At 47.3% G+C, this 18,340-nt stretch overlaps 1 protein-coding gene across 1 annotated transcript in view; it reads right to left on the reverse strand.

The window, feature by feature from the left end:
- Nucleotides 1-18,340, reverse strand: part of PKHD1 (PKHD1 ciliary IPT domain containing fibrocystin/polyductin) — a 195,801-nt gene that overhangs the window by 83,174 nt on the left and 94,287 nt on the right. Inside the window, exons 32-33 of the mRNA XM_056856811.1 lie at nt 16,430-16,586; nt 404-616 (exon numbers count right to left, since the gene is read on the reverse strand). Coding sequence (XP_056712789.1) covers nt 404-616; nt 16,430-16,586 — 370 coding nt within the window. The remainder of the gene's footprint in view (nt 1-403; nt 617-16,429; nt 16,587-18,340) is intronic.

The following is an 18,340-nucleotide window of genomic DNA, read 5'->3' on the forward strand; positions in this document are numbered from 1 at the left end:
TGTCAGAGACCCTGGAGAGCCACTACCCATCTGAGTAGACAGTGTGCACTGTGATGGATCACTGGTCTGATTCAGTCTAAGGCAGTTTCATATGTTCATATTTATTGAGAGGGCCTGTGGCTCAGAGGAAAAGCCTCTGCTTGGCATGCGGAAGGTCCCAGGTTCAGTTCCCGGCATCTCCACTTAAGGATCAGGTCATAGATGATGTGAAAGACCTCTGTCTGAGACCCCGGACAGAGTAGACTGTATGAGTAGACAATACAAACCTTGGTGGACCAGTGGTCTGATTCAATATACGGCAGTTTTATGTGTTTATGTGTCTATTACCCATAACACGCCAACATAACTCAGTTCTATCAAAAAAGTTTCTGCATCCGGCAGCATGATAATGTCCACCACTCACCATGAATGGAAAGGGTTCCATTCCTCACAGCCAGAAATTTGGCTCCGTATGGAGAGAAGAGGGGTGTATAGGAACTGCCGTGGAGATAGATGTGGGCTACACCACAGAACGGGTCACCAGAGGATCCAACTCGAAGTTCTCCTCCATCAGATACCAGGATATAATGAGCGTGGAGTTCCACTGGCCCAGGACCAACAAACACAAGCTTGCCACCTAAAAAAGCGACAGGAGAAACAATTGTTACCATTAATAAGGGATAGAAAAGAGAATACACCTAGGGTTGCCAGGTCCCTCTTTGCCACTGGTGGGAGGTTTTTGGGGTGGAGCCTAATGAGGGTGGGGTTTGGCAGGGGAGGGACTTCAATGCCATAGAGTCCAATAGGCAAAGCGGCCATTTTCTCCAGGTGAACTGATCTCTATAAGCTGGAGATCAGGTGTAATAGCGGGAGATCTCTAGCTAGTACCTGGAGGCTGGCAACCCTAACACCTGCGCATTCTTGTTCACAAGGCAGCAGATAGAAGCCAACTAACCCAAGGTGTGGTGATGGTGGAAAGTGCTGTCAAGTCAGAGCAAACCTATGGCAACCCCGTAGGGTTTTCAAGGCAAGAGAGGTCCAGAGGTGGTTTGTCACTGCCTGCCTCTGTGCTGCCATGGATTTCCCTGGTGATCTCCCATTAAGTACTAACTAGAGCCAACTCGTCTTAGCTTCCGAGGTCTGGCCAGATTGGGCTAGTCTGGGCCATCCCATATTAATTAAAAACCATTTCAGACTCAAAAACCTTCTCCTGATGTCACAAAATATCCAGAGAAGATACTATTTATTTTTATTTTATTTCTATTTCACCCCTGCCGCAGTTAGGGTGAAGGGGGAAAGGAGGAAATGCGAATCAGCCATTGTGTAGCCATGTTTGTGAAGGCCAAGTAAAGAACTGAAGCAAGTTTGTTGGGGTTTTTTCCTCCAGCAAGGGCAGTAATAGGTGAGGCCTTCTTTTGGAAATCAGTAATAGGTGAGGCCTTCTTTTTCATTTTTCTCCTGCTGTGGCAGTGGTAGGCAATGGGACCCGGGGGCGGGGAATCCCCCACCCCCACCAGGGGCTTGGCAGCCCTACATATAATAGAGTGATTCACAACCAGACACTACAGCTGATATTGCACCCTGTGAGATGCCATCAGTTAGGGAGCCAAGTCTCCATTTTATTGCAGTGCAAAATATCTACACTTGCCAGGTCCCTCTTTGCCACCGGCGGGAGGTTTTTGGGGCGGAGCCTGAGGAGGGCGGGATTTGCGGAGGGGAGGGACTTCAATGCCATAGAGTCCAATTGCCAAAGCAGCCATTTTCTCCAGGGGAACTGATCTCTATCAGCTGGAGATCAGTTGTAATAGCGGGAGATCTCCAGCTAGTACCTGGAGGTTGGCAACCCTAAAAACAGCCGAGGCTGCCATTTGAGTGATTATAGAGAGGAGCTTGTGTGCAATATAAAGAACTGGCAGTGGATAAGGACACGAACAGCCTACATCCGATACATTTTGGCATTCTGGGGAGAATACCTTTGTGCCTGCTTAAAATTAAAACACACGCCAATTAAATTCACTGCCAGAATATGAGAACGGCCTCTGACCTCTGCTCAAAAATGATAGCTGAATGATGTGCCACTAATGGTCTCAAAAGAAGCTATTAGCAAAACTTTCTCTTCAGCAGGCAGCAATAAAATTCCAGTGTTTCTGGAGTGTCTGCTCTTGTCCTGGCATACTGGCAAATGTGACACTTTATTCTCCCACTTTTAGTAGATACTAGGATGGCAGTAAAGTCATCTTTCTCCCTTTTTCAGATTCCTGGTCTAATGTACAAGGCACCCTTGGAAGCAATGTTTTCTGGCTTCCACTCTGAAGCAGTATCTCATCCCTGAAACACCTTTTCCTCCAAGTCTAGAAAAAATCCAAAATCCAAGATGGAGTCTCTTCTGGAAAGAAATGCTTCACCAAATCAAATGACTCTCCCCTCCCCCACAGCGGCCATTTTGTGGTTGGCCCTGCAGCCATGACTGCTATGTTGAGCTGCCTTCTACCCTTGCTCAAAAAACCTAAAGTGCCCACAGGCTCAGTGCGGCTGGAAACCTCTGGGGTCTTTCCAAGTCATGAGACAAATTTAAAGGGGGGAGGAGAAAAGAAAAAATGGACATTCTCCTTTACTAAATACAGATTGAAGGAGATGGCTATCCCTTGTTTATTGAGGTAAGCTGCTGGAGATCAACGGTTTGGGTTCCCCCACTTTGAGGGACCTCCCCTGGCACTGTTCACCCAGCTGATGGGTAGACTTAACAGCAGAAAACTAAGGCCTAGACCTCTGATGCCGGCTCACCGGAAGTAACAACATCACGTCCCTGGTAATGAGGGTTGCCAACCTCCAGGTATCCATCTTGGAGAATGAAGTTTGAACCCTCGGAGGTCTCGATCCAAGGTTCATTTATCCAGGGGACAGTCTGTGAACTGCCTTACTTTAAACCATACGGACAGCTGAAGAAGACCATCAAAATGCTGGAATTATCTAGAATCTGCGTCCTCTTTTGGATGAGGTCCGCTGAGTCGGACTGAGCTTGCGCTCAATTGGACTAAATCCGCGTGTTGGATCGGGGCCATTCTTGCTTAGCTAAACTGAGCATTTTGACGCTGCCTGCAGCTTTCTGTTGCATGTGTAATTGATTGTACTTTTGTTCTTATTTGAGTGTATGTTGATTCCATGTATACTCCACCTGCACTTTATGTTGTATGTATATATAGGACTTTAGCAATTATCCACTAATATAGTGTATGTTTTTTGAGAGAGCCTCCGTGCTGCTTTGTTTGCTTCTAACCTCCAGGTACTAGCTGGAGATCTGCTATTACAACTGATCTCCAGCAGATAGGGCGGGGTTTGGGGAGGGGAGGGGCTTCAATGCCATAGAGCCCAATGGCCAAAGCAGCCATTTTCTCCAGGGGAACTTATTTCTATTGGCTGGAGACCAGTTGTAATAGCAGGAGATCTCCAGCTAGTACCTGGAGGTTAGCAACCCTACCTATCAACTGTCAATATCTTGGCTATTGTGGTTCATAAAAAGTGAAAGATCAATCTTCCCTGAATCTGCTCCCTCTTTTAAAGCATAGTGAGATACCAATTACTGCTGCTTAGATGATTGGAATGGGTTTATGCTAGCCCAGTAAGATTTTTTTTTAATTCCCCTGTTGTGTATGTATCTACTAGGGTAGTAACATCCCCATTTGAACTGGGAATTTTCCTTCTCACCTGCCATTCAGACTCTTGACGAACTGCTTTTGAAACACGGCTTCATTTCAAAAGGAGCCTGCCAGGAGCTGGGGGCGAGCGCACTTTGTTTGAGGATAAAGATCTCTGAAAGTTCCCTTGGGTTCACGAGTTAAATGGCTCTTTGGAGCTGGGCCCACACCTTGTGGCAACGAATCCCATCGAGTTCATTTATCATGCTTCATACAACGAAATGTGTCCTTTTGTTGCTCTGAACCTGCTGCCAGTTTTATTAAACGACATCCGTTGGTTTGAGAGAAAGAAGGGTCCCTCTCTATTCACACTCTCTACATTGTTCCTGGTTTTTACAGTTGCCCATCATGTACTTCCCCCTTAGACTACTAATTTTTAACGTAAAAGGCATCAACAGTTTGAGCCTTTCTTTGGAGAGAAGACGCTGTCAGGGTAGAATGGCCCTTTAGCTTATCGTAGGAATGCCAGCCTCCAGGTGGGACCTGGGGCCTCCCCAGAATTACAGCTCCTCACCAGACAGGGTTACCAACCTTCAGGTGGTGGCTGGAGATCTCCTGCCATTACAACTGATCTCCAACCAATAGAGATCAGTTCACCTGGAAAAAATGGACACTTGGGCAATTGGACTCTATGGCATTGAAGTCCCTCCCCTCCCCAAACCCCGTCCTCCTCAGGCTCTACCCCAAAAACCTCCCGCCACTGGCAAAGAAGGACCTGGCAACCCTAGCACCTAGGCGCCCACAGGGACCATGTTGGGGACCCCTGTTCTAGCTAGACAGGGCTGTAGGCAAAGGATATTCTTTCTAAAAGGGGCTTATCCTTGTCTGTCTGCAGAATGCTACTCTTAGGCTTTCCTTCTAGAGCAGTCTAGAATTCTCTCAGCTAGTAAGGCAGCTAGGTTTATCTCTTTTCTTTCCTAGCCAGTTTGTTAGTTCCATAAATAGAGCTTGTGTTACCTTTGATCCGTTCTGTGTCTGACCGCTGCACATGCACCATGCCAACATGGGCTGCTCCAATATCCCAGTCTTCTTCTGGATGCTCTTGCTTCCCTGCCATCTTTCTAGCTACACTCCACCAACTCTACAATGTCCATCTTAAGAACATAAGAAAGGTCATGCTGGATCAGACCAAGATCCATCAAGTCCAGCAGTCTGTTCACTCAGCGGCCAACCAGGTGCGTCTAGGAAGCCCACAAACAAGACGACTGCAGCAGCATTCTCCTGCCTGCGTTCCACAGCACCTAACATAATAGGTATGCTCTTCCGATCCTGGAGAGAATAGGTACACATCATGACTAGTATCCATTTTGACTAGCTCTATCCTCCATAAGAACATAAGGAAAGCCATGCTGGATCAGACCAAGCTCCATCAAGTCCAGCAGTCTGTTCACTCAGAGGCCAACCAGATGGCTCTAGGAAGCCCACAAACAAGGCAACTGCAGCAGCATTTTCCAGCCTGTGTTCCACAGCACCTAATATATTAGGCATGCTCCTCTGTTCCTGGAGAGAACAGGTATGCATCACGACTAGTATCCATTTTGACTAGTAGCCACGGATAGCCCTCTCCTCCATGAACATATCCCCTCCCCTCTTAAAGCCTTCCAAGTTGGCAGCCATCACATCCTGGGGCAGAGAGTTCCACCATTTAACTATGCGTTGTGTGAAGACACAAGGTGAACAAAACTACATAATGTGCAACAGCTGCAGCTTAGATTCTACACATGTGGGACTAGAAAGAGCAACCAGTGTGTGTTCGGGTGAGTGTTAATAACAACGCATGTGGGTGCCATCTACAAGAGAAACAACAATCATGTTCATATAACCTCTGCTTTTTTAAAAAAAAGGAAAAGATAACGGTGTATTGATTTTCCAAACTGTAAAAAATGACTCGTTGACGCCGAGGTTCCATTTTAGCCTCTGAACTATAAATTGCACACAATGTATTGAAGGCGTAGAATGGACGTTATTTAAAACTGTCATGAGAAACATAAATTGGAAGTACAGCCAGAGTTGTGGTGCAACACGTTCTTCTAAAGGAGGCCGATAATCGCTCTTTAGCACAAGACACAGTGTCACTGGGCGTGTTCCTTCATGAATTATTTTATTTTGTTGTCTGTGACTGGTTTTATTATGGAAGGACCAAGAAATACCCCTTTATGATGCAGGCTAGAAGGCACTATCAGAAAATGGATGTTGGTAGATTGGAACACAATGAAAATAAAGACCAACCAAAAGGAAAAAAGGGGGAAGGAGAAAAATCTGGTCCGTAAGTAGGCCTCTGCCCTCACATAAGGGGTTCCCTCATCATTTAGCATTTCTGTAAATATATGCCCCTAACTTAATCCAGCTGCTGCACCTGACTTTTTTCGTTCTCTTTCACAGCATTACAGAATCTCAGCCTCAACGCATTTATTCCTTTCTTTATTAAAACATTTATATATCCCACCTTTCCTTGTGGCGCGAGGCAGTTTCACAGATAATTTCACTACCAGAAATCCACAGAGGAGGAAAAAGTACCATCAATGAGGAAATGGCACTGAAGGATTCATTTTTCAGATCCGCCGTTTGGGCAAGAATGCCACCAAGCCTAGAGTGCTTCCAGGACTAGGTTTTGTGGTACACACACTTCTCTTCCTCTTCATGATGGTGAGGGGTCTGGAGACCAAGCCCTACAAGGAAAGGTTGAAGGAGCTGGGTATGTTTAGCCTGAAGAGGAGAAGACTCAGAGGTGATATGATAACTATCTTCAAGTACTTGAAGGGCTGTCATATAGAAGAGGGTGCCGAGTTGTTTTCTGTTGGCCCAGAAGGTCAGACCAGAACCAACGGGTTGAAATTAAATTAAAAGAGTTTCCATCTAGGCATTAGGAAGAATTTTCTAACAGTTAGAGCAGTTCCTCAGTGGAACAGGCTTCCTTGGGAGGTGGTGAACTCTCCTTCCCTTGAGGTTTTTAAGAAGAGGTTAGACGGCCATCTGTCAGCAGATCTTAGGCAAATCATGAGACGGAGGGCAACTTGGCCATCTTCTGGGCATGGAGTAGGGGTCACTGGATGTGTGGGGGGGAGGTAGTTGTGAATTTCCTGCATTGTGCAGGGGGTTGGACTAGGTGACCCTGGTGGTCCCTTCCAACTCTATAATTCTATGATTCATCTCTTGTGCAATTTCTCATCTCGTAAAATGGACAACTCTGACCCATCCACCTTCACTGAAGGAGTTTCCCTGTAGGATGAAGTCCAGAGTGTAAATTGACAATTACTGAGAAGAAGAAAAAAAACAAATGCTAGTTCTCAAAGTATAAGGGGGGAAAACACTTGAGTTGATGAAAACAACGAAGGGGCAATACAGCAAATCAAATGAACAAGTTCTTAGTTCATGAAAACGCCTCTCTGTCTCCCTCTCCTTCTCTCTAATGTCCATTGTTTACGGAAAGTGTATTATTTCAGATTTTACCAGGTGCCAAACGAAGCAAAGCAAAATTCAGCTCATGGCCTTGGGTTCTGTTCCAAAGACCATACCTTGGAGAACAGCTTGTTCTTCATTTATTTCAATCTCTGGGGACTAATGCTCTGAGGACCTGAAGCCAGCTGGTGTAGTGGTTAAGAGCGGCAGACTCTACTCTGGAGAACCGGGTTCGATTCCCCACTCCCCCACATGAGCGGCAGATTCTAATCTCAAGAATCGGGTTGGTTTCTCCGCTTTTACACATGAAGTTTGCTGGGTGACCTTGGGCTAGTCACAATCCTCTCCAAACTCTCCCAGCCCCACCTACTTCACAAAGTGTCTGTTGTGGGGAGGGGAGGGGAAGGCGAGTGTAAGATGCTTTGAGACTCCTTAAGGTAGAGAAAAGCGGGGTATAAAACCAACTCCTCTTCTTCTTCATTTGGAAAGCCCACCAAAGAAAGCATCTGGCATCAAAATTAACCCTCTGCTAACCTCTCATCCTAACATCCCCTCACTGGATTACTGGAAAGATCATGGCATCGGGGTATAGGGTTGCCAGTCCCGTGCTGGCACCTGGCAGAAGACTACCTGATCATATCACGCCACTGCTGAGAACCGGAAGTGACATCATGACATCAGCTCAACACTCTAGGATTCACCCCGAACTCTATGATTTAACTAAAAGTGACACTCTGGTGTCATCTGGGCACCAAATCACTCTCCATTATTCCCTTGCCACTCTGTCAGCAAGCAACGGAGAATGGGGTTCCAGGGCAGGAGGGTCCCCCACTACAGCAGGAGATTTGGCCACCCTATGGGGGGGAAAGACTGGGAAAGAAGAAGACGACGAAGAAGACGAAGGAGGAGGAGAGGGGGGAGGAGGAGAGGGAGGAGGAGGAGAAGAAGGAGGAGGAGAAGAAGAAGAAGAAGAAGAAGAAGAAGAGTTGGTTTTTATATGCCGACTTTCTCTATCACTTAAGGGAGACCCAAACCGGCTTACAATCACCTTCCTTTCCCCTCCCCACAACAGACACCCTGTGAGGTAGGTGAGGCTGAGAGAGCTCTAAGAGAGCTGTGACTAGCCCAAGGTCACCCAGCTTGCTTCATGTGTAGGAATGGGGAAACCAACCCAGTTCACCAGATCAGCACCCGTCGCTCATGTGGAGGAGTGGGGAATCAAACCCGGTTCTCCAGATCAGAGTCCACCGCTCTTAACCACTACACCAACCCTGAAGAAAGCTGAACTAAGGGGCCATTCAGGTAGGACCTCGACCGCAGCAGGAATGACAATAGAAGCCCTATTATCATTGCCGCAATACGGGTCCCAGCCAAATCGCCTCCCACTAGCCTCCCACTAGCACCACAGGTAAGCTTGTGTTGGAAGCGTTGCAATGTCTAGCGTGTAAGGGAACTGAGAAGAAGACCCATCAGGGAACGGGAAAGTGGTCAGGGCTGTAAGGCTAGAGACCTTTCCACCCTTTTCACACCTCTTGTCTGTCCTTAGACTGATACTCTTAAGGACTATTCCCTCCTTCTCAGAAGTCATTCTACCCTCTCCCTCATTAGCTAGATAGATAGCTAGACGCTTTGTCTCTCAGCTTTCCTATCCTAAAATGTAGTTCCCTCAATAAAGGCAACTTTATCTTTAATCAGTGAGTCTGACCCTTCTCTGCGTAGTTAGCATACTCTGCCAAAGGGCTGCCAGCTCTGGTTTGGGAAACTCCTGTAGTTTTGAGGGTAGGGTTTGGAGAGAGGAGGGACCTCATTGGGATACAATGCCATACAGTCCACCCTCTAAAACAGCCATTTTTTCCAGGGGAACTGACCTCTGTAGTCTGGAGATCAGTTGTAATTCCAGAAAATCTCCAGGTCCCACCTGGGGATTGGCAACCTTAACTATAGAAGCCCCTTGGCTGAGCTTGCTCCTGCCCCACAACGTCCTTCCAAGAAATGTTTGCCAACCTCCAGGTACCAGGTGGAGATCTCCTGCTATTAAAATTGATCACCAGCCGATAGAGATCAGTTCGCCTGGAGAAAATGGCCGCGTTGGCAATTGGACTCTACGGCATTGGAGTCCCTCCCCTCCCCAAACCTCGCCCTCCTCGGGCTTCGCCCCATAAATCTCCCACAAGTGACAAAGAGGGACCTGGCAACCCTATTCTATGAGGCCAGCACACTGGGAAATTTCCCAGTAAATTAAAGAGCCAGTCTGCCCCCGAACTGGAGATCCTCAATGTTCATGGCCCTGAGTTTTTTGAAAGATGCATGGATATAAATTAGAATTTTGCAGGGAGTGACCAAATCCTAATCCCTAGCTATATTTTTAAAAGCGAATCATATCTTCTCTCATTGACATCAATGCTAATTCAGCCATTCTGAAAATGCTGCCATTAATAAAACGATGCTAAAACCTGATAGCTAAAGAGTTTGGCAAACAGAAAACAAACAGTTACTGGCATTTACTTACAGCACCATTCTATGCAGAGTTATAATGGTCTAAGCCCATCGAAATCAACAGGTTTAGAGTTTTATAACTCTATTCAGGACTTCATTGCCAATCTTAGTCCTTGGACTAAGCTAACATTGTTTTCCAAATTTATAAGCATCTATGCCCGATCAAGTAAATTATTGACTATGTATGTGTCTAACCACCAGCCCTATGAATAAATTCCTGCACTTTATTAGTTTAAAATAAATATACAGCGGTTAAAAAAAGGTTGTTTTTTTTTTAAATGCTGCAATTTCTTGCTTTCATAGCTCTTGACCCCTCTTCTGAAAGAAGAAAAGAATGAATCTTGCTCCACCGTAACAACTGCTTGTTACGGCTACCCCAAGAAAGCACAAAAATCCCTTACAAATGACCTTAGGGTAATTCTGTCTAAAAACGTCAATGAGCTCTAGTTATGACGGCCCCTCACCCAAAGCAAAATAAATACCATTATACCCACTTTAATCACTTTTGTACAGTAACAAGGGAGAAAATTTCCCAAGACACTTTACGGGGAGAAGAAAGAAAGAAAGAAAGAAAGAAAGAAAGAAAGAAAGAAAGAAAGAAGGAAGGAAGGAAGGAAGGAAGGAAGGAAGGAAAGAAGGAAAGAAGGAAAGAAGGAAAGAAGGAAAGAAGGAAAGAAGGAAAGAAGGAAAGATTCAGAGGTTGACCGGGATAATCATAAAAAAAAAACCTCTGTTCTCTAAGTAACTAAGTAAAGGTCCCCTGTGCAAGCACTGGGTCACCATGGGGTGATGTCACATCCCAACGTTTATGAGGCAGACTTTGTCTATGGGGTGGTTTGCCAGTGCCTTCCCCAGTCATCTTCCCTTTACCCCCAACAAGCTGGGTACTCATTTGACTGACCTCAGAAGGATGGAAGGCTGAGTCAACCTTGAGCCGGCTACCTGAAATCAACTTCCGTAGGGATCGAACTCAGGTCGTGAGCAGAGCTTGGACTGCAGTACTGCAGCTTACCACCCTGCACCATGGGGTTCCTAGGGAACCAAAAAATTAGCATCCACATCCTTCTATGCAGTGGGGTGGATCCTACCCCTTATCCTTCCACTCCACTGAGGAAAGTTTGATGCCTTCCTCCAGCCAACATAAGAACATAAGAAAAGCCCTGCTGGATCAGACCAAGGCCCATCAAGTCCAGCAATCCGTCCACACAGTGGCCAACCAGGTTCCTCTAGGAAGCCCACAAACAAGACGACTGCAGCAGCATTGTCCTGCCTGTGTTCCACAGCACCTAATATAACGGGCATGCTCCTCTGATCCTGGAGAGAACTTAAGTGGCTCCATCCCCAATAGAACAGCCAATAGAACAGCCACTAGCCATCCAGGTCACTGTACATTTTATTTCTATTCCATGACACTTGTAGGGCTGTTGGGAAAAAAAAATCGGTAAAGTTCGGTTTCGGCAAAATTCGCCCCTTTTTAATTCGGGACGTGCCGAACTCCGAACTCCCCCACTTTGGATCTGCAAAATTCAGTGCGAGATCCGGAGTCTGGGGGAAAATTCGACCGGGTCTTTGAAGTGCTGGGCGCCGCCACTTCAAAGAGTTGGGAAGGGGGCGGGGGTCTTTAAAGAGCCCCCCCGCGGGCCTTCACGGGGCTTCCATGAAGGCACGTGGAGGGCTCTTTAAACAGATCTGCGCCTTCCAGCTGGAAGGTGCAGATCTGTTTAAAGAGCCTCCGCACGCCTTCATGGAAGCCCCGTGAAGGCGCGTGCGGCGGGGGGGAAACAGATCTGCGCCTCCCAGCTGGAAGGTGCAGATCTGTTTAAAGAGCCCCCGCGCACCTTCATGGAAGCCCCGTGAAGGCATGGGGGGGCAGAGGGGTTTAAAGACCCCCCGCCCCTCTTCCCGGGAGTCCTGGGAAGGCGGGCAGTGGGTTGTCAAGCCCCTCTGCGCTGTCTGCGCAGGCAGCGCAGAGGGGTTTAAAGACCCCCGCCCCTCTGCTGCTGCCCCGAACCCCGAATTTATTCGCAAACACTCTGAACTCGCTGAATTTGGCTCCCTGTTTTCCCCCCTTTTTTGAGTTCGCTGTGTCCCGAACTAAAAACCGCCGAATCAGGGGAAATTCGGCTGTTTTTCGGTTCGGGATGAACCGAATCGACAGCCCTAGACACTTGCAACCCAAAAACTCTTTCATTATTGGATAATAGGGCTGCCAGGTCCTTCTTCACCATCGGTGGGAGGTTTTTAGGGTGGAGCCTGAGGAGAGATGGGTTTGGGGAGGGACTTCAATGCCATAGAGTACAATTCCAATAGCGGCCATTTTATCCAAGAGAACAGATCTCTATCAGCTGGAGATCAGCTGTAATAGCAAGAGATCTCCAGCCAGCATACTGGATAACAATGCAGAAGGGGCTCTTTAAACTGGCAGTATATTCTTGTCCACCAATGCCTGCTGTCTAAAGCAGGGAGAGGCAAACTTTGGGTCCCAACTGACAAAAGAATGCAATTTGAAAGTTTTGTTGTGCCATTCCACAATGGGGTGGGGGAGAGATAATGGTTGTACTTGGCCAGACATAATGGGAGCCAGTCAAATCCCAGTAATACCACTGCTCACTTTGGAGTTGACTGGTGGCAGCACAGGTCTGGAAGCTGAGAGCAGCTGTAGCTCAATGGTAGAACATCTGGTTGGCATGCAGAAGGTCCCAGGTTCAATCCTCGGCATCTCCAGGAAAAGGGACTAGGCAAGTAGGTGACATTGAAGACCCCTGCCTGAGACCCTGGAGAGCCGCTGCCAGTCTGAGTAGACAATACTCACTTTGATGGACCGAGGGTCTAATTCAGTAGTAGTAGTAGTAGTAGAGGAAGAGGAAGAGGACGAGTTGGTTTTTATATGCCGACTTTCTCTACCACTTAAGGAAGAATCAAAACGGCTTACAATCACCTTCCCTTCCATTCCACAACAGACACCCTGGGAGGTAGGTGGGGCTGAGAGTGACTAAGAGCTGTGACTATCCCAAGGACACCCAGCTGAGTTTATGTGTTGGAGTGGGGAAACAAATCCAGTTCACTAGATTAGCCTCTGCCACTCATGTGGAGGAGTGGGGAATCAAACCCAGTTCTCCAGATCAGTCAACCGCTCCAAGGCAGCTGCATGTGTTCATGTGCCGAGTTGTTTTCTGTTGCCCCAGAAAGTCAGATCAGAACCAACAGGTTGAAATTAAATCAAAAGAGTTTCCATCTAGACATTAGGAAGAATTTTCTAACAGTTAGAGTGGTTCCTCAGTGGAAAAGGCTTCCTCGGGAGGTGGTAAGCGCTCCTTCCCTGGAGGTTTTTAAGCAGAGGTTAGACGGCCATCTGTCAGCAATGCTGATTCTTTGACCTTAAGCAGATGATGAGAGGGAGGGCATCTTGGCCATCTTCTGGGCATGGAGTAAGGGTTACTGGGGTATGGGGGGATGTAGTTGTGAATTTACTGCATTGTTCAGGAGGATGGACTAGATGACCCTGGTGGTCCCTTCCAACTCTGTGATTCTATGATTCTATGTGTCCATGTGAAATGACGGCAGCCATAACCTGTGCCTGTACATATAAAAATGTTTGCATCCCATTTAGCCAGTCTGTAAGCAACAACAATACGCCTCTTCTCCCTTTCAGAGCACAGTAGGGCTACCAGTTCTGGCTCCAGTTCAGCAAGGCATTTAAACAGGTGCTGGGGTTTTTTAATCCGCCAGGGCTCCCATCAGAATCAAAGGGAACTCGATGTGTGCTTAAAGCCAAGCAGCGTATGAAAGCACTTTTTTTCTGGATCAAAGCCTTCCTCCCACTCAGGGTTGCAGGCAGGCAGCTGCTCGAGCGTTCCCAGTCAGGAAGCCGGTCCCAAAACCGATGCCCGTGTTTTCTCGGCCATCTGCGTGTGTGCCCATCTGTTCCGATGGCACGCGCTCCCCCTTCGCAAGCTGCTTGGACTCTTTCCTGACGGTGACGGTGCCAAGCCGTGGTGATTTAATCAGCCGCTTGAACACAAGCCTCTCTTCTGGAGTGCGACCGCTCCACGGGAACAGAACCGAAGCGGTGTCGTGTTTTGGTGCGCTCGGCCAAAAAACGGCGGCTGCGTGTGCCAAGGAAAGCAAATGCCAGAGAGGGAGAACAGTGCTGGTCAGAGCAGCCGGGCATTCGGGGATGGTCCATCACAGCATTCGTGACAGCAGGTGCTTCGTAAACCCATAACAATGTTTCTGCATATTGCACAGGCATCGTCTATTGCACCAAGGCACCCTAGCAAGTGATCACTCCCTTTGCTGGCCGACTCTTTGCGGAAGTGGGGAGGTGCTGTCAAATATCAATAACTGACGAAGGCTTTCACGGTCAGAGTTCATTGGTTCTTGTAGGTTATCCGGGCTGTGTGACCGTGATCTTGGTATTTTCTTTCCTGACGTTTCGCCAGCAGCTGTGGCAGGCATCTTCAGAGGAGTAATTCCCCCCCCCTTCAGACTATCCTACAAACAGAAGAACTGCACCACCCAAGACTCTAGCTTAAAAACTGCAGGAGTTCTACGCAATTCCTTTCTTTGGCAGCGCTCGGAATCACTTTCATTCATCCACTCAAGCCAAGCCTCGGAGGACCACCAGTAGTTGCCAGAGACACACGGAATCAATTCTGTTGGCCAACAAGAGGTGTAGGAGACTGATACAAGCTGTAACCTCAGCCTAAGCAGGTCTGGAAAGAGATGTCTGCAGCCTGTACTGAGTCACAAATCCATATTTGCAATTAAAGGAAAGGAAAGGCACGAAAAAAGGAGGCCATTCACATCAGAGAGAAACAAAATTCAGCTGCTCATTTTTGTTCAGCATAAATTTCATTCAGCTCCATGAGAAATAGATGCCCCCCCCCAAAAAGAATAGGTAGTATTTTTTTATTTAATGCTAAAATTCCAGACGTCAAGACCTGATAGAACACAGCAATAGAACAAGGACATACCTTCTTAATCCAAATTAAGATACTGGGGGCTTTTATGCACAGGAGGTTTTGTCTTGGATGTGCTCTAGATGCACATTTCCCTCACCCGAATTTTCAAAACTCTACAATGAGCCCCCATGCAGAGTTTTGAGAATTTGGGTGGGGTAAATGTGCATCTAGAGAGCGGCAAAACCTCCCATGCATAAATGGCCTGGAAGAGACTTTCCATTCGCTAGGAGGGTTTGTTTTTTTCAGGACCATGGTTAAAGAATTTTGTATTATTTTAATTAAAAACACAGCCATGGCAATGACACCAGAATAGAAATCTCCATCATGGATCCCTTCTAAATCATGGATCCAATCATTATTCTGACACGCGGGATTATTCCAGTTTTTTATGAGTTGTGCATAAAACAGAAGAAGAAGAAGGAGAAGGAGAAGGAGAAGGAAAGACGGAAGGACGGAAGTAAGGAAGGAGAAGCCTTTGAGTCACAACTGACTCACAGGGCATATATGGCCAGGGACAAGCAGAGGTAGTTTGCCAGTGCCTTCCTCTGCATAGCAACCTTGGTATTTCTTGGTGGGCTCCCATCCAAGTACAAGCCAGGGACGACCCTACTTAGCTTCCAAGTTCTCGCCAAACCAATATTTAATGGCAACTTCATAGCCGAAGGGCCGGACAGACATGGAAAAAGTAACATTGCCTCGAGCCATTCTCCATCTCCGTCTTCGTATTAGATAGGATGAGTAATAGGGTCACAACGGAGCAGAGCCACCAGATCTGCACACCCAAGCTTTAAGCCTCTCTACAAATGGCTGTGGATGAGTCATTCCGCTTTGCCGAAGGAGGAAGGAAGGAAGGAAGGAAGGAAGGAAGGAAGGAAGGAAGGAAGGAAGGAAGGAAGGAAGGAAGGAAGGAAGGAAGGAAGGAAGGAAGGAAGGAAGGAAGGAAGGAAGGAGGGAGGGAGGGAGGGAGGGAGGGGGAAGCCTTTGAGTCACAACTGACTCATAGAGACCCCACATGCAGGGTGTTCATGGCCAGGGACAAGCAGAGGTAGTTTGTCATTGCCTTCCTCTGCACAGCAACCTCGGTATTCCTTGATAGTCTCCCATCCAAGTACAAATTAGGGATGACCCTACTTAGCTTCCAAATTCTAATGAACTACGGATAAGCTGGGCTATTATTCAGGCTGCTATTCCATGCCAAACATGGCATGGAGTCACGTTCTAGAGATCAGTTCCCTGGAAGGAAATGGCTGCTTTGGAGGGTGGACTCTATGGTATCACATCTATATGGACCTCTTTCCCAATGACAAACCCCACTCAGACTGGCAGCGGCTCTCCAGGGTCTCAGGCTGAGGTCTTTCACATCACCTACTACCTGATCCTTTTAACTACAGATGGCGAGGACTGAACCTGACACCTTCTGCATGCCAAGAAGATGCTCTACCGCTGAGCCACAGTCCCTCCCCATATTTAATAGTAAACAAACATGAAATCTGTGGGCCTAGACAGGAGTAACTTGGCACAGAACTGCAGTTAAGCACCGTGACTTACAGCGGCTGTCACCACAACACGGCACCATGCAACAACAAAATTCCATACAACACACTGATTGTTGCGCTACTGCAAACTTTACTACAAATGCTAGCTCTGCCGTTGCCCCTTCATAGACAGGTGCCTCACACAAGCTGGCAGGAACGACTCTTTCTCCCTCGAGCGGCATCAAGCAATTCCACATCTTTAAAATAAACAGATCTACCTATTAATAAAGCAAATGAACAAACACGGTTTTCTCTCTTCCCCTCGCTTAGAGCAGCCACTAAATACCTCTTAATGTCTTGTGCTTCTTTAACAATGAGACTCTACATCTTAAAAGGCGGAGGGGGAAAGAGATGCTCAGACCTTTGACATGAAGCGTGTTAAGGATGCTCGTGCGGGTATCTAAGAGCAAAGTCTGGCCTCTCTCCACCGTGACGTTATCGCCATCGTGTGGCGGGTGTCCGCTAAGCCAGCTCCAGTGCTTTGACCAGTAGCCGCAGAGTCGAAGAGGGAAGGCACTCTGGAAGGAAACAGGACAGAGGTTTAGCAGTGTGCGCTTTTGGGAAGGAATGAATGCTCAACAGGGTAAATCACTAACATTTCAAACCCAAACCAGGTGGGATGGATTCTTACCTAACATGCCCGTAGGGGACCAAAGCAAAAAATGAAAAGCATTCGACTACAGCTTTCTAAAGGATGCTGGCATCAAGTTTTTTAAATGAAGAAATGCCACGCATTTTTCCTCCCGAAGAATAGATGGGCTGAAAGGTCCAGGTGAGCACAACATTGCTTGCCCGCTTGGGGACGGGCTAAGGAGCCGTCTTTTCTGCTGCTCCTTTGAACTGAACATTTGACAAGTGTGGGATTTTGTTGTTGTTGTTTTCTTGTTTCTAGTTTTGTCAGTTTGATGTGGTTCTTGAGTTTATCAACCGCTGAGGGAGCCAGTTTAACAAACTAGAGCGCAAACTGATCCGTTGACCAACCAACCCCAATACAGACCTTTCAGCCTCTCGTTTTGATTATTATAATGTGCTTCGTAGAGAGTAGGGCTGCCTCTGGAAAGGAATGGAAACTGCAGCCTTTACAGGTTCTGATAGGGGAGGATGTGGAATACACAACACTTTTTATTTTTATTTATTTATTTTGCTCAACTGTGCTGGTTGGTTGTATGTAGTGTAGTGGTTAAGAGCGGTACTCTAAATCTGGAGAAACGGGTTTGATTCCTCCACATGAGTGGCAGACTCTAATCTGGTGAACCGGGTTGGTTTCCCCACTCCTACACATGAAGCCAGCTGGGTGACCTTGGGCTAGTCACAGTTCTCTCAGCCCCACGTACCTCACAAGGTGTCTGTTGTGGGAAGAGAAAGGGAAGGAGATTGTAAGCCGGTTTGATTCTCCTTAAAAGGTACAGAAAGTTGGCATTTCAGAGTGTAGATTAGGGCTGTTGAAAAAAAATTCGATAAAATTCGGATTCGGCAAAATTTGGCCTGTTTTTATTTGGGAAATGCCGAAGTCCGAACTCCCCCGCTTCGGGTCCGTGCAATTCGACATGAGGTCCGGAGTTCGGGAAAAAATTTGGCCGAATAAAGCCATTAAAATCACAACGGCACCTTTCCGTGGCATTTTTGGGGGTAGAGGTCCCAAACCTTCAGCATAGCTTCAAAGAACCCTTCTTGCAATAACCCCCAAGTTTTGTAAAGATTGGATCAGCAGGGGCTGAGATATGGGCCCCGAAAGGGGTCCTCCTCCTTAATGTGCATTTGCAATTAGCAGAGCTTGCCGCCCACTCAAAGCTCCCAGCCCCGACAAACAGCTGAGCTGCGGGGAGCAAGGGCGGGACAGGTGCAAAGAAGTTTGCAAACCATGAAAAGCAACACAACCATGCAAACCATCACGTTTGCAACCATGCAGAGCAACACCTGACGCCTGGGAGTTTGCAAATCATGGAAAGGGACAGAGGCATGCTAGCTAAGCATTCTCTGCTCCTTGGCTTCCTTCTTAAAGGCTAAAGTTGGAGGTGACAAAGGGAGATCTTTAAATATGTCCCTGTTGTTCTTAAGCACAGACCCCAATTCAGCCCAGGGTCAGCGCACAGTCAAATGTGGATTAACACTTTCACCAACACAGGCCTTTTATGCATGGGTTGTTCCCGTCGCGATCACTCCCTGACTACTTTGGGGGGAGCCAGCATGGTGTAGTGGTTAAGAGCGGTGGTTTGGATTAGTGGACTCTGATCTGGAGAACCAGGTCTGATTCCCCGCTCCTCCACATGAG

The sequence above is a fragment of the Euleptes europaea genome, chromosome 10, assembly GCF_029931775.1.
Source record: "Euleptes europaea isolate rEulEur1 chromosome 10, rEulEur1.hap1, whole genome shotgun sequence".
Classification (NCBI taxonomy): Eukaryota; Metazoa; Chordata; class Lepidosauria; order Squamata; family Sphaerodactylidae; genus Euleptes; species Euleptes europaea.